The sequence below is a fragment of the Pipistrellus kuhlii genome, unplaced genomic scaffold (genome assembly GCF_014108245.1).
Source record: "Pipistrellus kuhlii isolate mPipKuh1 unplaced genomic scaffold, mPipKuh1.p scaffold_m20_p_4, whole genome shotgun sequence".
NCBI classification, from domain to species: domain Eukaryota; kingdom Metazoa; phylum Chordata; class Mammalia; order Chiroptera; family Vespertilionidae; genus Pipistrellus; species Pipistrellus kuhlii.
This window is the reverse complement of record NW_023425540.1, coordinates 78,242,380-78,268,901: the sequence shown is the minus strand read 5'-3', so window position 1 is coordinate 78,268,901 and position 26,522 is coordinate 78,242,380. Positions and strand designations below refer to the sequence as shown.

Sequence of the window (26,522 nt, the reverse complement as noted above, 5' to 3'; positions counted from 1 at the left end):
ACTTCTCCCCTAAATACAGAGTGGGGCAAAAATAGGTTTATAGTTGTTTGTATGGAAAGTAATATAATAATTAATAAATAATAACACAAGAATAAACTCTGTTTCATGTACTCATAATTGTTTTTTTTAATATATTTTTTTATTGATTTTGTACCGAGAGGAAGGGAGAGAGATAGAGAGTTAGAAACATCGATGAAAGAGAGAGTCATCGATCAGCTGCCTCTTGCACACCCCCTACTGGGGATGTGCCCGCAACCAAGGTACATGCCCTTGACCAGAATCAAACCCGGGACCCTTAAGTCCCAAGCCAACACTCTATCCATTGAGCCAAACCGGTTTCGGCCATGTACTCATAATTGTAAACCTACTTTTGTCCCAACTGGTATTTTGGTATATATATTCTAAGAATAAGGAGATTCTCTTATATAAAATCCCAATACCGTTATCATACCTTAAGATAATAATAATTTTAAAAGCATCTTCATGATTCTTTTCATATTCAGATATCCCAATTTACACTCAAACTGTCTTTTATGACTTTTTAAAATCTGAATCCAGTCAAAATTCACAAATAACATTTGCTTGTTACAATTTTTAATCTCTTTTGATTTGGAACAGTTCCCCTCCTCCTAAAAAAAATTTGATAGTGAATTTTTAAAGAGACTAGAGCAATTAATTATCTTGTAGACTACCTTACATTTTGTATTTGTCTAGTTGTTTCCTTCATGGTGATGTATGGCTCTACCACTGAGCCAAACCGGTTTTATCATTATAGTTCCTATAAACTGGAAATTAAGTCTAAAAGTTTGATTAGAGTAGGTTAAACATTTTGGGTAAGAATTGTTTGGAGATGATGCCATGTATTTCATAGTAAATCAGTTACAAAATATCTGGTTCCTCTAGTTTGATGTTCAGTTTGAATACTTGCTTTTATAGTGGTGCCTATCAGATGATTCTTTAAAGCACATGTGTCAAACACAAGGCCCGAGGGCCAAATCCGTCCCGCCAGGCCTTGCAATGTGGCCCGCACTGCGCTGTCATCACTGCACTCCGCTGCGTTTCCATCACAATGACAGTTTATGACTGTTCAGTAAACCATTCGGCCCGCGATTTAGGCTGGATTTTAGATTTTGGCCCCTTCTCTGATTGAGTTCGACACCCCTACTTTAAAGTATCTTCTTTCCCCTTTTTTATTAGCAAGTAAATGGAATGATTTTATTAGCAAGAGTGGAATGATTCTTTGATACCATATAAATAGGAAAAATTTTATAACATTTTTATCAACTACTTGATGACATATTGCTTGATTAGTTTAATATCGACCAAAATGTCTACACCTTACAGCCTAGGATTTATGACTCCATTGGTTAACTTATTTATAAGCAAAATCTGATATTTATGGGCATTAATCCATGTTTTTGTTTTCAATCCATATTTTTATGTTATACTAGAGAACCAATGCATGAAAATTCATGCAAGAGTAGGCCTTCCTTCCTCCGGCTTCTGACACCTGCTTTCCTCTGGCACCGGGACCTGGGCTTCCCTCCTCCAGCCGCCTGCAGGCACCCAGGATCCGGGCTGGCTTTCCCTGGGCTGCCCACAGGCTCCCAGGACCCAATTGGCTTCCCTCCGGCCCTGGCTTCGTCAGGAAGAATGTCTGGTCTAATTAGCATATTACCGTTTTATTATTATAGACTAGAGGCCGGTACACAAAATTCATGCACGTGGCGGGGGCAGGGGGTGGGGAGGTCCCTCAGCCTGGCCTGCACCCTCTAATCTGGGACCCTTCGGGGGATGTTTGACTGTGGTTTAGGCCTGATCCTGGCAGTTGGATATCCCTCCTGCAATCCGAGACTGCTGGTTCCTAACTGCTCACCTGCCTGCCTGCCTGACCACCCCTAACCTCTCTGCCTGCTCACCCCCAACTCTCCTCTCCCCAACCAGCCTGATCACCCCCAACTGCCCTCCCCTCCTGACCTGATTGCCCCTAACCACCTCTGCCTCGGCCCCACCACCATGGCTTTGTCCAGAAGGACATCTGAAAGGTCTCCCAATCTAATTAACATATTACCCTTTTATTAGTATAGATTTGATGGATGAAATATTGTAACTTTGGAAAAATTTTTATAACGTGTTTTCCATTTGCATAAGTCTTAACTCCTTAACACGGTAACTAAATTTCCCAGAACTTAATAATTAAGATTTAAATCCACTGTAAAAAAGATATAATGCATAGAAGTCTTTTGTATCTTAGGTACATTACATGTTTAGTGGAGGTTACAATGACGTAGAACTAAATCTGTGTACTGATTTTGTAGGCAAATAAAATATCTATTTCTTTATCATTAACCCTTTAGATATTGATATTTTCTTGAGGTAGCAGAATTAAAATGTACTTGTTTTAGAATATTAGAATCTAGCCGAAACCAGTTTGGCTCAGTGGTAGAGCGTCAGTCTGTGGGCTGAAAGGTCCCGGGCTCGATTCCGGCCAAGGGCATGTACATTGGTTGCAGGCACATCCCCGGTGGGGGGTGTGCAAGAGGCAGCAGGTCGATGTTTCTCTCTCATCGATGTTTCTAGCTCTCTATCTCTCTCTTCCTCTCTGTAAGAAAATCAATAAAATATATTAAAAAAAAAAAAAAAGAATATTAGAATCTAACTGACCCATTGAAGTAAGGGCTTGCCAAGTGAAAAGCTCAACAGTGGCCAAAAGGACTGATTTTATAACTCATTTTAGAGTATTTGAGAGGTGTGTTTTTTCCTTTTAATTTTTTTTTTAGTTGATAATTTACATACAGAAAAATGGACAGATCTTGGGAATTAAAGTTCCATGGATTTTGATATATGGTGTACACTTGTATTACACTCACACAGAACTTTTTCATCACCACAGATCCCAGTCAATTACCCTGAACCACTTCAGATTTCTTTCATTATAGTTTTAACCGCTCTTCTTTCACTATAGTTTTAATCACTCTGATTCAAAACTTTCTGGTTTTATGCTATCTGTATATTTATGAGAAATCCTTATTTATTATGTTTTGCAGCTTAATATTGAGAAAAGAAAGGAAATGCAACAAGAAAAGCAAAAAGCACTTGATGTAGAAGCAAGAAAGCAGGTTAATAGGAAGAAAGCTTTACTGACTCGTGTCCAGGAGATTCTTGAAAATGTTCAGGTGTGTAATTTAAACTCTATTCAGTTATAATTAAGAAATCATGAGCTAAGCATTGAAGATAATTTTTCAAAATATGTTTGCACTTAATAGTTTATTACCAATATATTTTACTGTTCTGTTTGAAAAGTTTCATAATTTGTGATACTCCATTTCAATTATTCCAAAGAAAATTCACTTGCTTGTTAGTGATGACCAGTACTTGAGTCAGAGGGTACAAATACAATGGAGTCTTACATTGGATATAATTGCTTCTTGTGTGTGTCCTATGACTCTAAAAACACAGAATTCTCAGTGACAAAATGATACAATTGTCCATTGTATTTTACCTCGGAATTAATCAACCTAGTGATTCAATTATCTTATTCTCATTCTTCGTTAAAGTAAATAACTGCTCCCCAATTTTGGGGGTGAAAAGTCTGCTCTTAGATACACAAATGCAATTTAAATTAGATGAATAGAATTAATTGCCTAGTTGCATCTTAGATCCAAATTAAAACCATTTAAACAACTAATCCATACTTTTTGTAATTATTTTTATTTAGTTTAAGAGTCTCATGCTCTACCAACTGAGCTAGCTGGGCGAGACTATTTTTATTTAGTTTAATATAAATTTGTTTAAACAATTTGTTTTAAGATCTGGATCATTTTATACTAAGAAGAAAATAAATGAGTTTTATTGAATAATTTCTGTCATTTATAGCACTGTTTTGTTAGTTTTTCATATTCTTAAGGATTTTTGGTTTGTGTAATTTATACTAGATGAAACATGTACAATGAGTTTTATTGAAATAGAACATTTCCCATTATCAGCTAGCTACTTTCATTTCTTTGTGAGTAGTAGATTTTAATTTGCAGATTATAAGTACTTCATATATTAACTTTAAAATATATAACGTGTAGCACAATAAGGGTCGGTTTTTTAATTTGATATTTTTTATTATTGAAATAAAAATAGTCTATCATCCTTGGTCCATTGAGGGAATATACCAAATATATTACTAAAGAGGTTATTGTTGAGTCTGAAAACTTTCTCTGTTTAATAGAGCATGTACAATGTTGAACTATAATGCATTATGCAGGTAGAGATATTTTATATATTAAAAACAGATTTCTAAGATCCGTCACATCTTTAAAATTTATGATTCTAGCATAAACTTTTTTGTTATTTAAATCGTGTAACCAAACACTCGTTTTAGGGATATACAAAAAACATTGAACCTATGAATATGTTCGTAGACTTTGTGAATATGTATTTCTTTTGTTTTATTTTGGCCCTGAGTACACCTTGTTGTACTGTTTATTGCATAGTACCTGGAAACCATTATACTAGTATGTCTTGGGATTTGTACAAACAGGAGTACCATATGGTCTAGGAACTACACATGCAAAACAACGTGAAAATCTTTCAGTAATCATGATTCTGGAGTCTATATTCACATAATATTATAATGATTTCTGCCAGTTTAATATATGCTTGTGTAATCTTTAGAAACTATCCTAGTTCACTTTTAATTTTTTTGCAAAAATTAATTATTTAAATACAAAATGAAATTTTTTTTTCCTGTTGGATCTCTTGTGTACATAATTGCTCTCATCTTAATTTATCAAATTTTTTTTATTTTGCTTCTTCTAAAGTTCATTAACAGGTTTTAAATGATCATCAATTAATTGTTTAAAGTTGAATTTTTTCTTATTTTTAAGTAATTTAAGCTGCATGGCTGAGCTATCACTTACTACAAATTTATCTCATTACATAGACGAATTTTAGTTAAAATTTGGAGTAAGTATGTGGGAGACAGCGTCTTATTACTGAGTTATTTTTTCTTAAACACTAACTCACCAGGGTAAGTTAGTCTTTGTTAAGGAGGGAACCATTTGTGTAATAAACTTAATGACTTGCTACTTGTCTTATATATTGCTATCCTTAAATGATAGCTCTTATAGGTAGAACAGTTGGTAACATTAATAACATATAAACAGAAGAAAGTTAAGGAAAATGCTTCTATTCCAAGATTAAATTGCACATGGATATATTAATATCTGTGTGTGTGTTTACATGTGCACATATGTTCATATATGTATCAGAATAATTTTCTTTTTTTTTAATCTTAATAAATAGGCAGGAATGACCACTAGATGTTATAGTATTGTAATTTGAGCTCTATGTGGTATAGGATATCATAGGAAAAGGTAATCTTAGTCTTTATTTGTGTTTTCAAATATTAGAACTGAATTTTAAATTTTAGTTTTATTTAGAAAATAATAAAATCAAATGTGTTGTTTGCAATAAGTAACTATTACTTTTTAAACTTCATTTTTCAGGTTAGAAAAGCGCCTAATGCCAGTGAGTTTGATCAGTGGGAGGCTGAAACAGTTTACTCTAATTCAGAAGTCAGAAACTTAAATGTTCCTGCTACCTTTCCAAATGCCTTGCCAAGCTCTACTGAACACTCTACTTTAGCAAAGTTTGAAAAGATAACTGGAATTTTGCCATTGAATAATGAGGACCAACTTAAATCTAATGGAATAGACTTAACTAGGGATTCCGAAAAATTTAATTTTCTGAAGCAAGGTGGTAGTTCAGATATTGGTCGTACAGAAAATGAAGCTTCTCTGAAGACCTTCTCAGCAACCCCACAAGAGACTCTTATTTCCGTTGGGGGTCTCCTCCCAAAACATGAAGAACAGGATCCATCTCTTTTAGAAGAAGTTACTTCAGATCCATACTTAATGAGTCTCCAGAACCTGATGAAAAAGTCAAAGGAATATATAGAGAGAGAACAATCTAGACGCAGTCTGAGAAGTAGTTCAAAGGAAAGTGTTAATGAGAGTCACTCAGACAAAGAAAATGATGCCGTTAAAGTGACTGATTGTGTAAAGGAGAAGACTCCATTTATGGGCAAACACTGTACTTCAGTGATTCCTGATAAACCAAGCCTTAATAAATCAAATGTTCTTCTCCAAGGTGCTTCCGCTCAAGCAAGCAGCATGAACACAGCAGTTTTGGGTAGTTTTTCTAAAGCAGACATAGCTGTGGGAACTGGCCACCCCACTGTTTCAGATCCTGATTCTGATTTTAAAGTCATTCCCACTTTTGTTACTGAAAATAATGTTATCAAAAGTCTTATTAGTTCATATGCCAAATTACCTAGCCCCGAGCCAAGCCTAAGTCCTAAAATGCATCGAAGGCGTTCTAGGCCATCTTCAGCATATAATATACTTATAAACAATCCAGTAAATGCCTGTGAATTAAGTCCTAAAGGAAAAGAACAGACTGTAGACTTAATTGTTCAAGATACTAATGAAAAGACAAGCATACCTGAAACGGTGCCAAAGTTACCAACTGATTTAACAGGAGTTTGTTCAAGCAAGGTTTATGTCAGCAAAAATACATCTGAAGCTATACAGGAAATGGTTTTAAGTAATTCAAATCCAGTATGTCAATCTTCAGGAAATCAATTAGAAAATAAAGTTATTCCTGGACTTGCTATGGTGGAAGGTCAATTAACATCTGATGAAAGAGTTCCACACAAAATGGACAGTGCAAGTACTGCAATGCCAAGTTTGCATGAGCCATATACCATTGATCCATGTACAACAAGTCAAAACTTTGGAACCATGAGTGGACTCAAGTCAGCCGGTGTGTTAGAGAAAAGCTGCAGTTTACAAATGGAACTGAATAAGTCGTATGATGTAAAAAACCCATCTCCTTTACTGATGCAAAACCAGAATGTCAGACAGCAGATGGACACCCCTACCGTGTCCTGTGGAAATGGACAATTTTTGGATAACAGTTTTGAGAAAGTTAAACGAAGACTTGATTTAGATACGGATAGTTTGCAAAAAGAAAACTGCCCATATGTCCTAACAGCTGAACAGGAAAGGCAGCATTTGCCAGAAAAAATACGCCCTACAGGATCTGTCTACGTCAACAAGAATAAAACGTTAGAAAGTATTTCCAGAGGTAAGAAACTTGGAAGTGTTTCATACCTCCCAAGCAAATGACACCTTTATTGAATACTTTTAATTGACATTTTGCAAAATAATCATCATCTGTCTGTTATTTAGGGTACTTAATTTCATTTATCTTACCGGAGAGCATATTAGCTACAGTTTATTGCCATTTGACTTTTCTTATGAGATTTTAAATTTTAATTTATGAATCTTTCACAATCCACTTGGTATTATAGAGAATATTGTTAATGATGAGGAAAAAGTTCTTGCCTGAAATCACTCAGTTTTAATCCAGTGTATTGCTATGATTTTTTCCTTTTGAGCTGTGGTTTCTAATGTTTTCATCTATTTGTCCTTTCATTTGTGATGAGATCTCCTGTAGTTGGCCCTTCAGTAAATACTTGAACATCAAATTATTAGAGAAGACTATCACAAGGCTCTGAACATTTCAAGAATAGTGTCTTTAGCCTAGCTGGTTTGGCTCAGTGGATAGAGCGTTGCTTGTGGACTAAAGTGTTCAGTTATGGTCAGCAGCATATGCCCAGGATGCTTGATCCCCAATAGGGGGTGTGCAGGAGGCAGCTGATCAATTATTCTTATCATTGATGTTTCTATCTCTCTCCCTCTCCTTTTCTCTCTGAAATCAATAAAAATACTTAAAAAAAAGTTTTTGATTACAGATAGATAGATAGATAGATAGATAGATATAGATATATAGATATATAGATACATGTATCTTTAGCCCTAGCCAGTTTGGCTCAGTAGATAGGGCGTTGGCCAAAGGACACAAGGGTACCGGGTTTGAATTCAAGTCAAGGATTGTACCTCAGTTGCAGGCTCCATCCCAGGCCCTGGTCGCACATGTGTGGGAGACAACCAGTCAATGTGTCTCTCTCACACTGATGTTTCTCTCTGTCTCTCCTCCTCCTGTCCACTCTCTAAAAACACCAATGGAAAAATAACCTCAAATGAGGATTAACTCTACCCCCCCCCAAAAAAAAATAGCATCTTTATTGATAGAAATTATTTCAAATTTCTGTTGCATCTGATGTTATATTTACAACTTGCTAAAACATGTCTTCTCCATTACTACTTAGTTTGTTGTCATGGTTCATAATTCCTTATTGTTGAGAATGGGAGACATAAGTTAACTAAATTAAGTTGTTAGACATAAACATTTCAGCTTTAATGTGATATATGTCTTCCTGAAAAAAAACCTCACGTTCTGTAAAATTGTTTGCTAAAAATAATAGGGATTTTAGGGAAAATGCTGACCATTTAAAACCTGTGCAATTTCATAAGAATGCTAATAAAAACAACAGTTGATAACCTGGGAGGCTGACCTGACCCTCCATGTAAACAACATACCATGACTAGAAGCTGTTTCAGGAAATCCCAAAACCAACATGTGGCGATTCTGGCAAGTGGAGGCAGCCAGGTTGCTATCAAAGTGGGCAAAGGAGGCAGTGCCCCCTCTCTAGTGAGGGAGCTACTTGTCTTGAAGCACTTATTACTATTTTATTGTCATCAATACTTTTTTTTTAAAGGCTTTGTCAAAATACAACCTTTCATGGAGTGCTTGAGAAAGAAGGGGCATGGAAAAAAGCTCACTTGTCTGCTCCACTAGCACATGGTCAGCAGCACCTTTTTTTCACTTTCATTTAAATGATCTATTTGAAGCTGAAAGTGCTGACACAGCATAGTCGTTTGCCTTTGTATTTCCAGAATAAATCTTGATAGCGGTGGGCACAAAGCAATCCTAATAAAATTGACAATCAGCTTAACTCGGAACATTTTTAATAATGAGCAGTTAAAAAAATATTCTTACAAATTGTCCTGCAATCCAAATATACAATAGCTTGGAAAACAAAAGCCAATGTAAAAAGACAGATTAAAGCAACTAGAACAGTACAGGTTTTATGAGGCTCTGATTTTACAGTTTCCTACTGCATCATCAAGGTTAGAAATCTGTTACTCCAGCCGGCTTCATTGCTCAGGATTTAAAGAAATGCCTTTCATTTCACCTTCCAGATCCATCCAATATCCCCTAATATCAAATTAGGAGCCTGGTGAAAGCTGGTGAGGGTGGTGAGAGAAGGGCCTTTATTTGATAGCATGAAATAAGAGTCCCAAAAGAGAATGTTGTTCAAAAGAGGGGCCTGACTATATCTTAATTATATTATGTTGGATTCAGGAATAATCTCTTGTCAGAAATATACTTTAAGATGATATAAAGCATCAGATATTAGATTTATAAATTTTCTCAATCTGGGGGGACATGTTTCTTTTCAGAAGATGAGGAAATATTAAAAAGCAAGATGTTAGCATTTGAAGAAATGCGGAAGAGACTAGAAGAACAGCATGCCCAGCAGTTATCACTACTCATAGCTGAGCAGGAGAGGGAACAGGAAAGATTGCAAAAGGTGAGGAGTTAAAATGTACGGATATAGGGCTGATAAATGGAATTTAGCTGGGGATATCTAAGAATTTTAGCCATGGATAGGATACTTACAATTTTCCTCCAGAATATTTTAACCTAAAGGGGTCATTGGTTTTGATACATGGATAATATTTTTATTACCAGAATGTGAGATTTAAGGTTTTAGATTCTTATCTATATATATAAACGCCTAAGTGACTGAACGACTGGTGGAACCATCACTATGAAACGCACTTACACTAAGGGGCAGGCAATGCAGGAGCTGCCCCCTGGTGGTCAGTGCACTCCCATAGCCAACCTTCCACAGTCCCTTCTCCATGGGTCTGGACTATAATAGATGGGAGTATAATTCACGACCCATCATTCGTGAATTCGTACATCAGGCCTCTAGTCTAAAAATAATGTAGAATTTATCAGAAGGATACTTTAGTGAATCCTTGATTCAAAACTTTATATTTGTAAAGTTATTTTATAAGTAGATGCAATATAAGCATTCTGCAAGAGTATATTTTAAGAGGAGGACACTTGTTTTAAGATTATTGTTAATATGTCACATTTTTAAATCAAATTGTCAATTTTACTCGAGGGAGGAACACTTGAAATAGGTAACGATTTGTTGATAATTATACATTCTTTTAGCTAATCCTAAAATGACACTATTTTGAGATACAGTTTAACAAAATACCTAGCATGTTTTAATGAACTCTTATGCTACAGGAAATAGAAGAACAGGAAAAATTTTTCAAAGAGAAGAAAGTGATTACAGCGGAAGCCTCTGAATTGGATATTAACAATACAGTGGACTTAGAATGGAGAAAAATAAGTGACTCCAGCTTGCTAGAAACAATGCTCTCTCAATTGGATTCGCTCCATACTTCAAATTCCAATAGTTCTGGTAAATATTTTAAAACCCTTTTCCATTTGAAAAAATTATTCTGTAGTAAGATATTTTATTTGTCACACTTTAATTGGAGCTTTTTCTTCAAGTAATTCCATGTTTGCCAGCTGCTTATTAACTAGTGAAAAATTAAACGATACCAGCAGATCCAAGACTGATTACCAGGTGTTCATGAGAAAAGGCACTTTAGTCAGGAAAATATCCGGAAATTTGACACAGAGTCTAGTCTTTGTTCATTCATGCAGCAGGTGGTATACTTCAAGTGAAAACACCGTTTGCTGTCTCCAGAGTAATCTTGAATTACATCTAATTCCTATCCCAGTAAGAGTTTATCTTCACATCTTCAATTATCCTGAGATGCTGTTTGTGTTGAAAAGATCCACCTGGTACATAAGCCTAACGTCCATAAATACTTTAAGTGGATCAGTTTCAGAGGCAGTTGCATTCTTTTTTGTTGGTGGTGTTCGTAATGAGTGTTGAGTTTATTTAGGTTTTTTGCATATTCTGATTATCTCAGATCAAGTATAATACTAAATGTATATTTCTCTAGGTTTCACAAATTCTACCCTACAGCATAGTTTTGGTTCTGTAAATGAAGCACCATTCTACCTCTGGGGATCATCAACTAGTGGCTTGACCAAACTCTCTGTAACAAGGCCTTCTGGAAGAGCCACAACTAAATGGTCTCAGGTGGGCAAACTTAATGATACATGTATATCCACCTATCTACTATCTATTTATCTTTCTATATCTTTTTTAAAATATATTTTTATTTATTTCCAAGAGGAAGCGAGAGGGAGAGAGAGATAGAAACATCAGTGATGAGAGAGAATCATTGATCGGCTGCCTCCTGCATGCCCCCTATTGGGGATCGAGCCCACAACCTGGGCATGTGCTCTTGACCAGAATCAAATGTGGGATCTTTCAATCCACAGCCCAACGCTATCTCCACTGAGCCAAACCTGCTAAGGCTCTTTCTATATTTTTAAAATATTTTCTATATTATCTTAGGTTATACAAATGAGCATGGGTATTTTTGTCATACATCCAATAGTTTAGCTTTTATTAGCTTCAACTTACATAGAGCATATATTTATAGAAGAATTTAGCTCGTTGTAACAGATAAAGAAAAACAATCTTGAGTATAATGCTCAAGTTATTAAAACATTGTGTCTCTCGCCGAGGCCAGTTTGGCTCAGTGGATAGAGCATCAGCCTGCGGACTCAAGGGTCCTGGGTTTGATTCAGTCAAGGGCATGTACCTTGGTTGCAGGCACATCTCCAGTGGGGGGGGTGCAAGAGGCATCTGATCGATGATTCTCATTGATGTTTCTAACTCTCTATCCCTCTCTCTTCCTCTCTGTAGAAAATTAATAAAATATATATTTTTTTAAAAAACAAAATGAAACATTTTGTCTCTCTTATCTCTTCTAGGTTTTCAGTCCAGAAGTACAAGCAAAATTTAATAGAATAACTGCTGTGGCAAAAGGATTTCTTACTCGTAGGCTTATGGAGACAGATAAATTGAAGCAACTTCGACAAACTGTAACAGTAAGATCTTTATAAATTATTTGTATTTCACTTCTCTATCAGTTTCTGTCAGTCTTATTACAGCTGAATTGGCAAAATAGTTCAGAACTTAGGCAGAGCAAACTATTTGTAGTTATTGTAATATAGGCAATTTTAGAAATTGATTATTTCATTCTGATAATTTTTAAAAATATGTAAAGAAAGTAGTTTATGTATTTTCATCTCACTTTAAAGTTGAGTGCTATTTTGATTCTGATAAGTAATAGATTTGTGTTCTTAGTAATTCTGGATTGACTGAGAAAAGGAACAAAAGGAAATTCCAGTGATTGTGAACCTTCCAAGAAAACTGTTTTAAAGGACATTTTTTCTTTCAGGACACTATGGAATTCATAAGAAGTTTTCAGTCAGAAGCACCATTAAAGAGAGGAGTTGTTTCAGCACAAGATGCTATTCTTCAGGAAAGAGTGCTGGCTCAGGTAAGTGTACGAGTCCTAAAGTTTTGGGGAAATGGAAATGCTTTATTTCTCTCTCTTCACTTAACCACTGAAAATACGTTTTAATTAAAACTGTAATCTTTTTCTCTAAATAAAGTGTATATAATATTATTGAACTCTGACCTCATCTTTTTAAATGGGTACAATATTTCCTTCTTTTGAAACTAGTTGCGAGCTGCCCTGTATGGTATTCATGATATATTCTTTGTAATGGATGCAGCTGAAAGAATGTCTATTCTACATCATGACCGAGAAGCTCGCAAAGAGAAAATGCTCAGGCAAATGGTATGTTATCTGATTTTGTAATGAATAACTCAAAAAGAAAAACTGTTTCTTCTTCAGTCACAAAATACTTCTGACAGCAGCTGTATGGGTTTTACCCCACACCAACCAGTTCTTTGATACCCTGGGTGTCCTACCATTCAATTAAGTTCTGATAGTATCTACCTAGAGTTATCAGATACTACAAGTTAAGGAGGCAGTGAAGACTGTCCCCACTTCTGACACCAATCACACTTCTCTGGTTGTAACTTAAACTTCTAACAGATGGTATAAATTGGGGTTCCCATTAACCCCTCCTTCAGCTCAGTAATTTTATAGAATGCTTACAGAACATACACTTATTGGTTTATTAGAGGCCCAGTGCACAAAATTCATGCATGGGGGTGGTCCCTCAGCCCGGCCTGCACCCTCTCCACTCCAGGACCCATCAGGGGATGTCCGCTGGTATCGGGCCTAAACCTGCAGTCAGACATCTCTCACAATCCAGGACTGCTAGCTCCTAACCACTCGCCTGCCTGCCTGATTGCCCCTAACCGGTTCTGCCTCAGCCCTACCATTGTGGCTTTGTCTGGAAGGTCACCCGAAAGATGCCCAGTCTACTTAGCATATTACTCTTATTAATATAGATTATATAATTAGAGGCTCCGTGCTCGTCATAGCAACCGGTCATTCCAGCGTTCAGTCGATTTGCATATTAAGGTTTTATTATGTACAACAAAGGATATAGTAAGTTATATAGATGACTAGCCAAATGAAGAGAGGCATAGGGGGAGGTCCGGAAGGATCCTGAGAGCAGGAGCTTCTGTTCCTGTAGAGTTGGGACCACCTTTCTAGCACATGTATGTGTTAAAGCTCTCTGAATTTTAGGATTTTTAAAAAATATATTTTATTGATTTTTTACAGAGAGAGGAAGGGAGAGGGATAGATGAGAGAGAAACATTGATCAGCTGCCTCCTGAACACCCCCCTACTAGGGATGTGCCCGCAACCAAGGTACATGCCCATGACCAGAATCGAACCTGGGACCCTTCAGTCCACAGGCCAATGCTCTATCCACTGAGCCAAATCGATTAGGGCTGAACTTTAGGATATTTGTGGAGGCTTCATCATGATCAATTATTAACTCAATCTCTAGTTCCTCTCCTGTTTCCAGAGAATAGGAGATGAAACTAAAAAAATTCCAAACTTCTAATTATGCTTTGTCTTTCTGATGACTAGGAGTCCACTCAGAATTACCTCATTAGAACACAAGATGTTCCTATCACCCAGAAAATTCCAATAGGTTTAGGAAATCTGTGTCAGAATCCAAAGTCAAAGACCAAATATTAAAACAAAAAATGCGCATGAGTGGGGGATAATGGGGAGATAAGGAAACATGTAATACCTTAATCAATATAGAAATTTAAATATACACACACACACACACACACACACACCAAAAAAAAAAAAAAAAGAAGATGCTTCTGCCATTCTTATCAGTCATATTAAAAGGGTTTTGGAAGTTTAACCCTGTTAGGAACTTGGATCAAAGACCAAATATTAGCAGGAAACAGGGGCAGAATCATATATAATGCTCTTTTGGGTTTGGAATACTTGATACTAAATATCATTCTCTATTGACTTCAGCACCCTTCCTATAATTCTTAAGCACAGGTAATTCCCAGGATTACCAAAACACTTAAGTCTATAGACTGATTTAAAAGAAATTGGTAAAAAATAAAATAAAATAAATAAAATATTGGTGAAAGAATTGCATATTGTTTTGTGATTAGAGTTTGGAGTTTGAAGCTTTGAATGTTGCTTGAATGCCTGATAAATGATCATCTACTCCTGATGGAATTTCCTTGAAACTATTATGTGGCTATTTCCTTTTTTTGGAAATCAGTTAGAAAACAGGCTCCAAGTTCATTTGAAATATATCAGAGTGTTGGACTATGGTTTGAATCAGTGATCTTAGTGTGGTTGGCAAAAGAAAAGCAAATTTATGTTATTTCATTGGGAAAAAATAATGTAAACGTTTTTAATTGGACTGCTTTAATTATAAAGACTAAGTTAAACTTAAAGAAGCTAGTAAGTGATGGCTATCCATGCAATTAAGATCATCCTCTACTGTAATTTAGTAGTATTACTGGGTACTGTTAGAGCTTTGTTACTTTTATATTTTAAAGGATAAAATGAAAAGTTCACGAGTGTCTCTCTCCGCTGCAACACAGAAGTCTCTTGATAGGAAGAAGTATATGAAGTAAGTTTGTTCATGTCATGTCACACTAATTTAATTATTATCATACCCATTAATTTTAGTCATCTGTTAGTCTGTATATTCATGTTAGAAATAAATAACAAAAAATAAAATTTTAAAAAGAACAGTTTATTCTTCTGCAGCTGAACTGATATAAATCCCTTTTTTACATAAGAGTTTTATAAAATCCAGTGGTAAAATCTGATTTCATCTTTATTTATTTTTTATTTTAGGTTGGTTATTCATACCTCAAATACATTTCTTTTTTTTTTTTTTAATCTTTTTTGTTCAGATTATTACAAAAATTCCTCATTTTTTTTCCTCCCCTCCATTGCTCCCCTCCACCAGGTTCCCACCCCACCCTCTGCCCTTTCCCCATCCCTCATTGTCCTCATCCATAGGTACATAGTTTATGTTCAGTCTCTTCCCACACCCCCCACTCCCCTTTCCATGAGAATCGTCTGTTCACTCCCCTTCCATACCTCAGATTCTATTATATTCACCAGTTAATATTGTTCATCAGATTTTATAATTCCCTTGATTTGTAGATTCACTTGTTGATAGTTACGTATTTGTTGTTCATAATTTTTATCTTTATTTTCTTCCTCTTCCTAAAGAACCCCCTTCAGCAATTCATATAATTTTGGTTTGGCGGTGATGAACTCCTTTAGCTTTTTTCTATTAGTGAAGCTCTTTATCTGGCCTTCAATTCTCAGTGATAGCTTTGCTGGGTAGAGTATTTTTGGCTGTAGGTTCTTGATATTCATCACCTTGAATATTTCTTGCCATTCCCGTCTGGGCTGCATGGTTTCTGTTGAGAAATCAGCTGACAATCATATAGGTGCTCCTTTATAGGTAACTACCTGCTTTGCTCTTGCTGCTTTTAATATTCTCTCTTTGTCTTTTGCTCTTGGAATTTTAATTATGATGTGTCTTGGTGTGGTCTTCTTTGGATTCCTTTTGTTTGGAGTTCTGTGCACTTCCTGGATTTGTGAGTCTAATTCTTTCACCAGGTGGGGGAAGTTTTCTGTCACTATTTCTTTCAGTATATTTTCAGTATCTTGCTCTCTCTCATCTTCTGGGACCCCCCATAATTCTGATGTTGGTTCGCTTGAAGTTGTCCCAGAGGTTTCTTACATTATCTTCAACTTTCTGGATTCTCTTGTCTTCTTGCTTCTGCGGAGGAGTGTCTTCTGGCTCCTTATGTTCCAAATCTTTGACTTGACTCTTGCGATCTTCCATTCTGGTTTTAGGACTCTGTATAATATTTTTTATTTCAGACAATGTATTCTTTATTTCTAGTTGATCCCTTATTATTTCTAGTTGATCCCTTTTCATATCTTCATAGGTCTCGTTTATTTTATCGGCCTTTTCTAGGAAATTCTTGAAAAACCTTATATGCGTGGTTTTGAACTCTATCCAGTCGCTTTTTGTCCTCCATTTCTTTCATTTGTGATCTGTTTCCTTGTCTTGGCATTTTTGCAGCTTCCCTGAGTTGATAGCCTTAAAAGTCTCTGTGTTCTCCTTGGATGGGGCGGAGTTTCTGGGTGGAGCCTACAGCCTTGGCCTCTCGTCTGCCCCGCCCTATGAGTCTCCTGAGTCTCAGTGTTCCTCAGTGAACTTCGGTACTCACTGCAAGCACCTCTGAGAGAAAGGTGCCCTCGAGTTTCACCCGCTACCAAACAGTCTAGGCTCTCCCCCAATGGCCCGGAACTGGGATTCAGTTCATTTGGAAGTGGGGTTGGAAATGGGGTTCAGAGCAGTCTGGAGCTTTTGTCTCCTTCCCGCTAGGGCAATCTAGCGACAGAGTCATCAGTCCGTCCTCTGCACGCAATGTGCACGCCTCCGGGACTGCCTTTCGCCGCTTCCCTGAGATTCCGCCTAACAGCCCAGGCTCTCTCCGTATGAGCCTGGGACCCCAGGGTCTCGCCCAGAACTGGGGTTCAGTGCTGTCAGAACCTGGGTTCAGCACAGTCCGGAGCTTTTATCTCCTTCCCGCTAGGGAATGCCAGCCAGGCACTCAGCCTCCCCCTCCTCTCTGGCTCCGTCCTCTCTGTGTGCGCAACGTGTCTTTGTACCTTAGGCTTTTACAGCTTCTCTGATTTTCCTTCTGGTTTTCTCTTTCCTTCTCCTTGTAGAATTTCTAGTCAGTCAAATTTCCTGTAGTTCTGGGTAATGTCCATTTTGTATTTTAGTTGTATTTTGTTGAAATAGTTGTGTGAGACTGCAGTTAGGTGTTACCTATGCCATCATCTTGGTTTTATCTCATGAATCAAATCTTAAACATAGTTTATTCCTATATGCAGTGTCACTTTTATATCTTTTAAATATATTCATTTTCTAATATCCTAAAGACTTAATGGGAAGAAAAACTTAAAGCAAGGACTATCCTTACGATTATCTTATTAAAACTCTTTTTTCTTGAAAGTAGTCTTTAATATGCTTAGTAGAGGTCTTTCATGGTACACTCTTTTAAGATGATTTGTTTCTAACACCATGTATCACATTTGTAAACATGTCTTTTCCCCTTTTCTGAATTCATTGTTTATGTGTCCTTATTTTTATATTGTGTTAGAGCTGCTGAAATGGGAATGCCAAATAAGAAATTCCTGGTTAAACAAAACCCTTCTGAAACAAGGTGAGAAAAATCACTTAGCCTCAATGAGAGACTATTTTTTTTTTTTTTTTTAAGAAAACATTTTAAATCCTGAGCTTGCTTTTTATTTGCTTTGTTCCATTTTTTCTCAGTAGAACACTCTCTGCTGAGTTGAAGGATCTCGGGGTCAGGGTTGGTTTTAACACTTGGTCATGTACCTGGTCACATGTCAGATCAGATATTTCTGGAAGCATGTTGATTTGAGTCCATATGTCCTGAGTCAGTCCATGGTCTTTGATATTTATTTAGAAACCTGAGAAAGCTAACAATATTTCTGATCTGTTTTGTACTCTTGTAAGAGTGAAGTTTCTTCTCAGATATTTGAAAGGAAAAATTGGCTTTTGTAAAGTATATAGATAAATTACCTAAAAGCATCAGGATTAATACTTAAGTTAGACATCTCTTTTCTGACAAAAACCTAAGGTTTGAGCTCTTGGTGAGCGAAATGTAAGCACCATGTTAATTTGCTTTAATCAATTTGCTTTGTAGTATTATAGTGGCCATATCATTATATAGGTGACTTCTACCTCACTGTTATCATTTATCTAAAGAAAATGGGGAAAAACAGAATTTATCTTGTTGAATTAAATTTTTTTTTATTTTTTAACAGAGTTCTTCAGCCAAACCAAGGACAGAATGCTCCTGTTCATAGGCTACTTACTAGACAAGGGTAAGAATGTAACACATAAGGGTATTTAAAATATTCAAATTGAGATTAGCTTTGAGAGGAAAAATAACTTAGAGCTCTTTGTATAAAGGACAGCTGTTTTTCAAATGTGATTTTTTTTTTTATAGAATTAGAAAGAATTTTTAAAGTTTTGTGTTCAAAGATAACCCTTTGGTTTACTATTGTATATTATTTTTCAATTGTCATCTTACATTGGCATGCTTTTACTTTTCATTTCATACCATTTTGCTCATTAAATATCATAAACATCCGTATAGTAATTCCAGCATCACCATAGTGTTTCTCCAATAAAGTATGTTAACCGTCTCCTGCTGAAGCAAAGTATAGCTTCCTTTAATGAGCATGCATGAGACTTAAATTATTTTCAAGCTTATTTGTGTTAAGAACAGTTGATGCAGTATGGTTGCTTTCTTTGAATGTTGAACATCTAGACCTTAATGCAAGTGACTTATTAATTCTTTTATATTCAATTAGAACCCCTAAGACATCAGTGAAGGGGGTTGTGCAAAATAGACAGAAGTCTTCACAGAGCAGAGTGCCTAACAGAGCGCCTGTGTCAGGTGTGTAGCCATGAGTTTGCAAAGCCCATTGGAAAGAAACAAGTGCACAAGCTGCCCTGAACTGCAGGCCTCACGCATGGGATCGGTTGTCCTTGCCACCATAATTCTGGCATATTCACAGTCATTCCTAAAAGTGATCGTTTGTGGCAGTCAGGAGGAGATCTTAGTGACACTGTTTCCAATGTTGATTTCTATAATAATTCCATAGAAACACTGTTGTTTTTCATCTGAAATTTTTGTAGAATTATATATGCTTAATTCAGAAATCTTTTTATCAATGAGTGACAGGTAACAGTGATCTCATGCCTAAATCTATGCATGTTCAGTCTTGTTGAAGTGTAGCTATTACCCAGAAATATTTTATCAGTACAGAAGGGAAAGAAATTCTCCCTCTGACCACAAGATCACATGTGAATATGCCAGTTGGGGAGGGGTAAGTTGTCGTTTTCTTGTGCTCAATAAGAAGCTTGCGTTAAATCTGTGTTCATTATTAGAGGATTCTTTAAGGGCTAAACTAAATAATGTACTTTAAAATTCTGTGTATGGTGGCAAGAAGACAAATTCAGTGTTGAGCTAATGCAAAACGCTTAAGCTAACATTTAATATTTTTTAGTTATCTTTGTTAACACACTGATAAGCTCACAAAAAAATTACACGATCCATTAAAAATACTTTCTAAAATGCTTTTCTTTAATTATACTACTTTTTAAGCATTTAAAAGAAACCAAAATTAATCAGGCAATGGCAATTAAATTGATAATAAATTATAATCTTGTTAATATACAATTAGAATATTTTAGAGTTTTTATTACTAAGTGATTGTCTCCAAAGTAGGAGAAAACAACCAACATAAGAAATTTTTAAAATATTATTACCACTTGCTTATAGAAGTTCAAAGAAGGAATCAGATATTGATCATAACTTGGAAATGATTGCTGACCTTTGCATGTGGAGAGAGAATTTCATTCATAATGTTGCATGTATAGACGATAATTTAAATGTCATCTTTTGGAAGTCACTGTGAGTGACAGTAGGTTGGTTCTTTATGTAGTTGAAGATCCTGCTTATTCCAGAGAGAGTCAGAGTGAGCTGTTTGAAAAATAACCTTTTGAAAGAACACAGACCAAACACCAGATCTCTTGCTTATGAAGTTATATGGAATTTTCAACTTTTTAAAAGGACATTTTCAATTTTTTCCCATGTTAGTCATATATATGTGGTGATAAAGCCAAGTTAGTTGACAAATCATTGAAGAATTAATACTGTTTTGCCTCGAATTATCTATTTGCCACAGTGACTACTCTCCATGTTCTTTCTCATGCATTTCATCTCCACTTTTTGTCATTTGTGAACTTGTAAGCAAGATAGCAACTACTGTTTTTATTCAGTAATGTTCATTAGTGTCAAGGGTGAATTGGAGGTCACCACAATTAATAATATACAATGAATTTCAGAATTGGGAATTATTGTGTTTAATTGCATCGCAACATAATTAATATAAATGAACTCAATCCTTGAATTAGCATGTGTAATTAATATATACCTTAATAGGTACAGAAATTCTTTCCTAAGATTTACTTAGACATGAGTGCATCTATAATAATAAAACATAACATGCTAATTAGACCGGACAACCAAATGACCTTCTGGATGAAGCCAAGGCTGCGAGGGCCTAGGCAAGCCACTGCGGCTGCAAGGGCCAAGCCCCTTGCACGGATTTCGCACACCAGGCCTCTGGTATTTAGATGATTTAAAAAGACTAGAGAATCTTACCCTTTTACATAAAATGAAACTTTGGGATATGTAACATTCTAACTGTAATCTCACCACGAGGCTTCATAGTTGTCCTTGAAAAGATTACTCTTTCCTGTTTAGATTTTTAATGGTCTGGATTATGTTTTAAACAAGTTTGAAATTATGCTTTGATTTAATCTACATGGAGAACAAACCATTTAGTAAGCAATTTTAGGAGATTCGTTTTTAAGGTGACAGAATATCATACTCTTAGAATGAAGTAGAATTCTGAGGTGTTAAAATTTACTGCAAAGCACTTAAAGTTGTTTATAGTTTTTACAAACTAAATTGCAGTATCTGATCTTGTGTGCTTTAAAGCATTTTTGTTCACTTATGTTTTGTGTTTGACTCAAGGCTTGATAGTGAAATTCAGAAGCACTAATTAAGGCAGAGTAGGAGGCAGCAATGAAAAATGGGTAAGGAATGCAACAAAGCAGGTTGAATTGAGTTCTCAGAATCTCTGCTTCTAGCTCTGTTATTAGGCAGGTGACTTACTCTCCTGTGTCTCGGTTTTATTGCTGAGGTAACGGTTTCTACTCAGGATTTCATGTAAGGATAAAATATGATAATGTGTATTGCTTAACTTAGTGCTTGACAAGAGCATTAAATAGTACCATTATAGAAAAAGTAACATTGAGAAATAATATTAGTTTTGCTCTATTTTTAGGAGTATATGCAGGAAAAATCCAAAGAAAGCGGCCAAATGTTGCGACAATTTAAGAAGACAACATTCATTAGGATAAAAAGGGGGAGGGGTTTCATCCATATTATTGTCCATGCCCAAGACTTTCATTTCTCCCTGGACTGTTTACACAAAGTGCTGTCAAAGGGCTGAATAATTATGTGGGTAATATGGTCAGTCTGGCTAATTCCTTCCCACACCCCCATTTTCCTTTTAATATTAGGTTTGGGTGAAGACAAATTAGTGTTTAGTTAATTGACTCATCTCAATGCTTAACCTGTACAAACATAAGTTTGTTTTATGTACCCATCTGTCTATTGAGAACTTTTTGTAAACTTAAAAAAGGACATTTGTGTTTATTTTTCTAAAATACTGAAAAGGTATGATAAAATATAGGTTCTGAAATATAAATTTAATTCATCTCTGCATACTGATTGCTGAATTTGATAAATTAGATACTATTCTGTTCAAGGGGAAATTATGGCAGAAAAATGTTTTCTCCCGGTTTTGTAAAAACTGATTGATCTCTCAGCCTTCATATTCTTGGTCTTACAGGATAACCACGTAGCATAAAACATTTGCCTGGTGATTGTGGTCCACCTAACATTTACCACAGAAGTATCTGGGGACCACCCTTTTGGTCATAAGCACACATTTCTCTCAACAGCTAGTTGTCTTACAGAAATGTTGGGTTTGATGTTTGTTGCCCTGAACTCTTAGAAACGTTTCTGCTGAATTATAAAATCTTTCTGTGAGGGTGACAACTTTGGTGAAGACAGTACAGTCTTCCTAAATGTAGTGACGTGCATTGATATTACATTAATCTCTGTAAAATAGAATGTTGCATGCAGTTTTATTTTACATTTTGTCTGTATATTTTGTTTCTTCAGAATCTGCTTTTTCCAGCATGCTTGATTTAGGAGATAACAAAGGGCTATATAACATAAGAAGAAGGCCAGATTTTCAAATGGGATAGTAAAGTTATCTAGTTGAAATTCTGCATTATTTAAGAAGCACTGCCTTTTAAAGTTTTTCATCACTAACATATTCATTTAAAATATAAACCAAAAAAATGTTACTAAGGGACTATGATTTTTTGAAAGAGGAATGCCACTGTTAATTTATGATAGCATTTCCAAAAAGGGCTTTGTGCTTCTTACATAAAATTGGGACTCTGTACATTTAACCTGTCTGAATTTTTAAAAGATACTGATGTTTGAAAATGTAGCCTATATATATATTCCTAATATCTTTAAAGAATGGAGAAAAAAAATTGTTTTCTTTGATTTTTTGTTCTACTTAAAATTTAACTTTTACAGCCAACCATAGACAGAAAGTAATAACCTATTCTATCTGGGTGTAAACTTTATTGAGATGTATCATTTGTTGAATGAATAAACCAGGAAGTTAAAAGACAGGTAAAATGTCTGAGTTACCAATTTTTTTATTTGTAGGCAAGAATATCAAATTATCTTAATATGATAAATTATGCTTTATCATTCTGAAACCTCAGGAGCCAGATTGCTCATATCATTGTGGATCTTTCCAGTAAGAAAGATACTAAAAGTTTTGAGTTCACTAATACAAGTTAGCTAAAAGAAATAGTATGTTTTGGAGAAAGTTAAAACTAGTTTTAGATTAAGGATGAGAAATTTGAGTGTGTTTTTTTTTTAAGCTAGAGCATGTATGTTTTATACCTTGTTTAAATGTTCACAGCTTTTCTCAGAAAAGTGCCAGACATTGTTTTTGTGCTTTTAATGGATTTTTATTTATACGCATTATTTTTTTAATATTTACTTTGAAGTGGAATGTTCATTAATGTGAATTGTATTTATTTTTATACTTTAATTTTCACTAGTTCTGCTTCTAGGAAAAAGACAAAATAAACTTTTCTTAAAGGAAATCTAGTTTGATGTTTTTTTATTTACCAAGGAAAGGACTATTAAGGGATAGATGTTAAAAAGTATCGGGTCAAAACCTTAATACTGTAATTTTTACAATTAAAAGTCTCATAAAAAGTATACCCCACTATTTAATATGTAGCATATACCAGTGCTTATTCCAGTATTTAATGTTGCATGACTCGGACTTCTCAGAAGACAAAACTTTCACTAGAGGTGGAATGTCTTAGCTTACTATGTATTTTCCGGTGTATAAGACGACCCCCTAATTTTACAGTTAAAACATAGGCTTAGGCCTATATTCGCTGTATAAGACTACCCCCCACTTCCGAGGCAACACCAGTTCTTTTTTTAATAGACCGCCTCTCTGACTCTGGCCAAGCTGAGCAGGCTTTTTTTTCTGTTCAAAAGTCGTCTTATACGCCGGAAAATACGGTATGTTAGAAGTCTGGTAAGGAGTGAATGGGAGCAAATACTGAGTCTAAGCTCAAATGAAAGCTGCTGATTTGTACAGCTTTGAGTCCAGCTCTTGGTCCTGCCTGTCGTATAATGTGAGCCCAGTAAAATGCTGCTCATGTTCACTTCTTCCTGAGATATACTGCATTAAATAATCTGCACGGCAGTATGAGAAGAGCCCTCACTTTCCCATGGCCACCCTTGAACCCTTGTTCATTTCCTATGTCGGGAATAATTCATGTGACAGAAAACACTGAGCGGAAAGAAAGGGCCCGTTCTGGAGATGAAGATCTTTGTTTTCTGTCGGGTGTCACCGATCCATGAGCAGCCACAGGCAATCTCTTCCTCCTCCAGGAAAAGTAATAGTTACAAAAAGAAAAGCAAATGGAGTTGGAATGCTTAATCTCTAAGGGACCATAGTAGGCGTGTGTGTGTGTGTGTGTGTGTGTGTAGGTTATAAAAATAATTAAAATTAAAATAAAGACTTAGCTGTTGAATACACAGCCAATCAAACTGGAACGTGGTGCAGAGGAGTCCCATCCTTGATCAAGTTGTAAAGACAGCTCTGAGGGCAAAAAAGGGTGTCAAATCAAAATTATACTTGGAAATAAATATTGCCTTTCCCTCATTTATTTCTTCTTTCTTCCTTTTTGGTCAGTTTCTCCATGGCTTTCACTTCTTCTGTTTCCTGAGGTGGTTGGCAAAGTTGCCATCTGAACAGTGGTTTCCTTCTCAGTGTGTGGTGGGAAAATCCCTTATTCACACTTTCCATAGGTTTTAACATCTGGTTCTGGATGACTTTCCCTATCTGTTGAATGCCCACTGGGATCCTGTGTAACTCTCCAGAGCAAGGATCATGAGAACAGGCCAGGGAACCTGTCCTGGGCCAGGACACTAGGAGAAGCCAGTTCTCTCAGGGGCTGGGAGGACAGAAATCTGCCAGTTCCTAAGCTCGTGTGTGCACGGAGACTTGGTCACCTTGAAGCCAGACACGACTGGAACACTGAAGGCCTGGTTTGTACCGATCTGTCATGGAATGGGAGACCCGGAGTCCACCGGGACTGGACCTGGGAAAGACTATTGCCACATTTTTAGCCCCAATTTTAGATCATATTGTGGGGTAGGAAACCCTCCACCCAGGAAAATGTTAAGGTGGTTGGAGACACTTCCATTCAGCAAAGCACAGACCTGAAACCAGCACGCAGGTTATGTTCTTAGAAATATCTTTATTATAAGTGTTTTTAAAACTTCAGTACATGCATTGCAGAATGGGGACCACCTCAGTTCACTTATATGACACTGGTGACCACATAGGTTTTAGGTAGTGATTTTAGAAACATCTTTATTACAACTGTTCTGACACCTTTTACTATATACATTAAACAATGGTGATCAGTTCAAATCACTGATATAGCATTGGCGTGATGGTAGCTTCCAAAGTGTCATTCTTAGAAACCTGTTCATTACTTGTGTTCTTAAAAACTTCATACATGGAAGAATGGGATCACTTTTATCTTCTGATATAACACAGGTCTGAAGGAAGCTTTATAAGTTTATGTTCTTGGGGACGTCCTTAGTATCAGTTTTCTTACACACTTCACTACCTACATTTCACAATGGGGACCACCTCCATGTAGTGATATAACACTGTTCTGAATGCAGCTTCCAAACAATGTTCTAGAAATATGTTTATTACAATGGATCTTAAGCACTTCAGTGAATTTATTAAAGCATGGATGTCACATCTGCTCAATGATATAACACTGTTCTCAGCAGCTTGCAAGTTGCATTCCAGAGGGAATTACTCTATTCAGTTACACAGTAGTTGCCACAACACAGCTTGCACGCAACATTCTTAGAAATGTTCTAATTATAAGTGTTTATACCTCAACATGCATTACAGAATCAGGATTACTTATATTCACTGATATAACACTTGTGAATACAGCTTGCAAGTAGTGTTCTTAGAAACATCTTTATTAGTGTCCTTGATATAACGTTTGCTGATATAACTAGCCTAAATTTTAACATAAAATTTATATTTCTAGTGTTTTTAGAAACGTATTAGAAAAGGTCATCTTTACTTCACTATATTCATTACAGACTGAGTGTCACCTTAGCCTGGCTAGTGTAGCTCAGTGGTTGTGCGTCATCTTATGAACCAGGAGGTCACAGTTGGCTTTCTGATCAGGGCACATGCTCTGGTTATGAGCTCGACCACCAGTGGGGAGCATGCAGGAGGCAGCTGATCAATGATTCCCTCTCATCACTGATGTTTCTCTCTCCCTCTCCCTTCCTCTGAACTCAACAAAAAATTTTAAATTTTTTTAATTTTATAAAGAATGAGTGTCACTTTCAGTCTTGACTATAACACTGTTCTTAAACTGCTTGCATGTAGCGTTCTTAGAAATATCTTCATAATAGTTTTCTTTATACATTTAAAAAACTATGAATTTCAGAATGTGCATTGTTTTCATTGACTGAAATAACAGTAGTTAAAATGCAGCTTGCAAGTTGAGTTATTAGAAAGAATGTTCTTAAGCATTTTTCTACATGTATTGCAGGAAGGGGGTCATTTTTATTCACCTGTATATATAACATTGGCTTGAGTAAAGCTTGAAAGCAGCATTTTACAAATATCTCTATTAGAACTGTTTGTAATAACACACTACCTTCGTAACACAACGGTAATCACTTTAACTCACTGATGAACTGGTTTGAATTCAGCTTACAATGAGCATTCTTATCAACATCTTCTTTAGACATATTCTTTA

At 36.0% G+C, this 26,522-nt stretch overlaps 1 protein-coding gene across 10 annotated transcripts in view; it reads left to right on the top strand.

Moving 5' to 3' along the window:
- The window catches only part of CCP110 (centriolar coiled-coil protein 110), a 29,016-nt gene extending 5,722 nt beyond the window's left edge, over positions 1 to 23,294 (top strand). For 8 of the 10 annotated variants that reach the window (XM_036409502.2, XM_036409499.2, XM_045571253.1 and 5 more), the window contains 13 exons: positions 3,048 to 3,176; positions 5,499 to 7,140; positions 9,423 to 9,553; positions 10,288 to 10,465; positions 11,019 to 11,158; positions 11,902 to 12,018; positions 12,372 to 12,473; positions 12,660 to 12,776; positions 14,941 to 15,014; positions 17,587 to 17,649; positions 18,278 to 18,337; positions 18,830 to 18,915; positions 21,377 to 23,294. In XM_036409502.2, the coding sequence (XP_036265395.1) occupies positions 3,072 to 3,176; positions 5,499 to 7,140; positions 9,423 to 9,553; positions 10,288 to 10,465; positions 11,019 to 11,158; positions 11,902 to 12,018; positions 12,372 to 12,473; positions 12,660 to 12,776; positions 14,941 to 15,014; positions 17,587 to 17,649; positions 18,278 to 18,337; positions 18,830 to 18,915; positions 21,377 to 21,429 (2,868 nt within the window). In that variant the 5' untranslated portion in view covers positions 3,048 to 3,071 and the 3' untranslated portion in view covers positions 21,430 to 23,294. The remainder of the gene's footprint in view (positions 1 to 3,047; positions 3,177 to 5,498; positions 7,141 to 9,422; positions 9,554 to 10,287; positions 10,466 to 11,018; positions 11,159 to 11,901; positions 12,019 to 12,371; positions 12,474 to 12,659; positions 12,777 to 14,940; positions 15,015 to 17,586; positions 17,650 to 18,277; positions 18,338 to 18,829; positions 18,916 to 21,376) is intronic. The other 2 variants (XM_045571250.1, XM_045571252.1) reach the window with 2 other exon arrangements.
- The last annotated feature ends 3,228 nt before the right edge of the window (positions 23,295 to 26,522 follow it).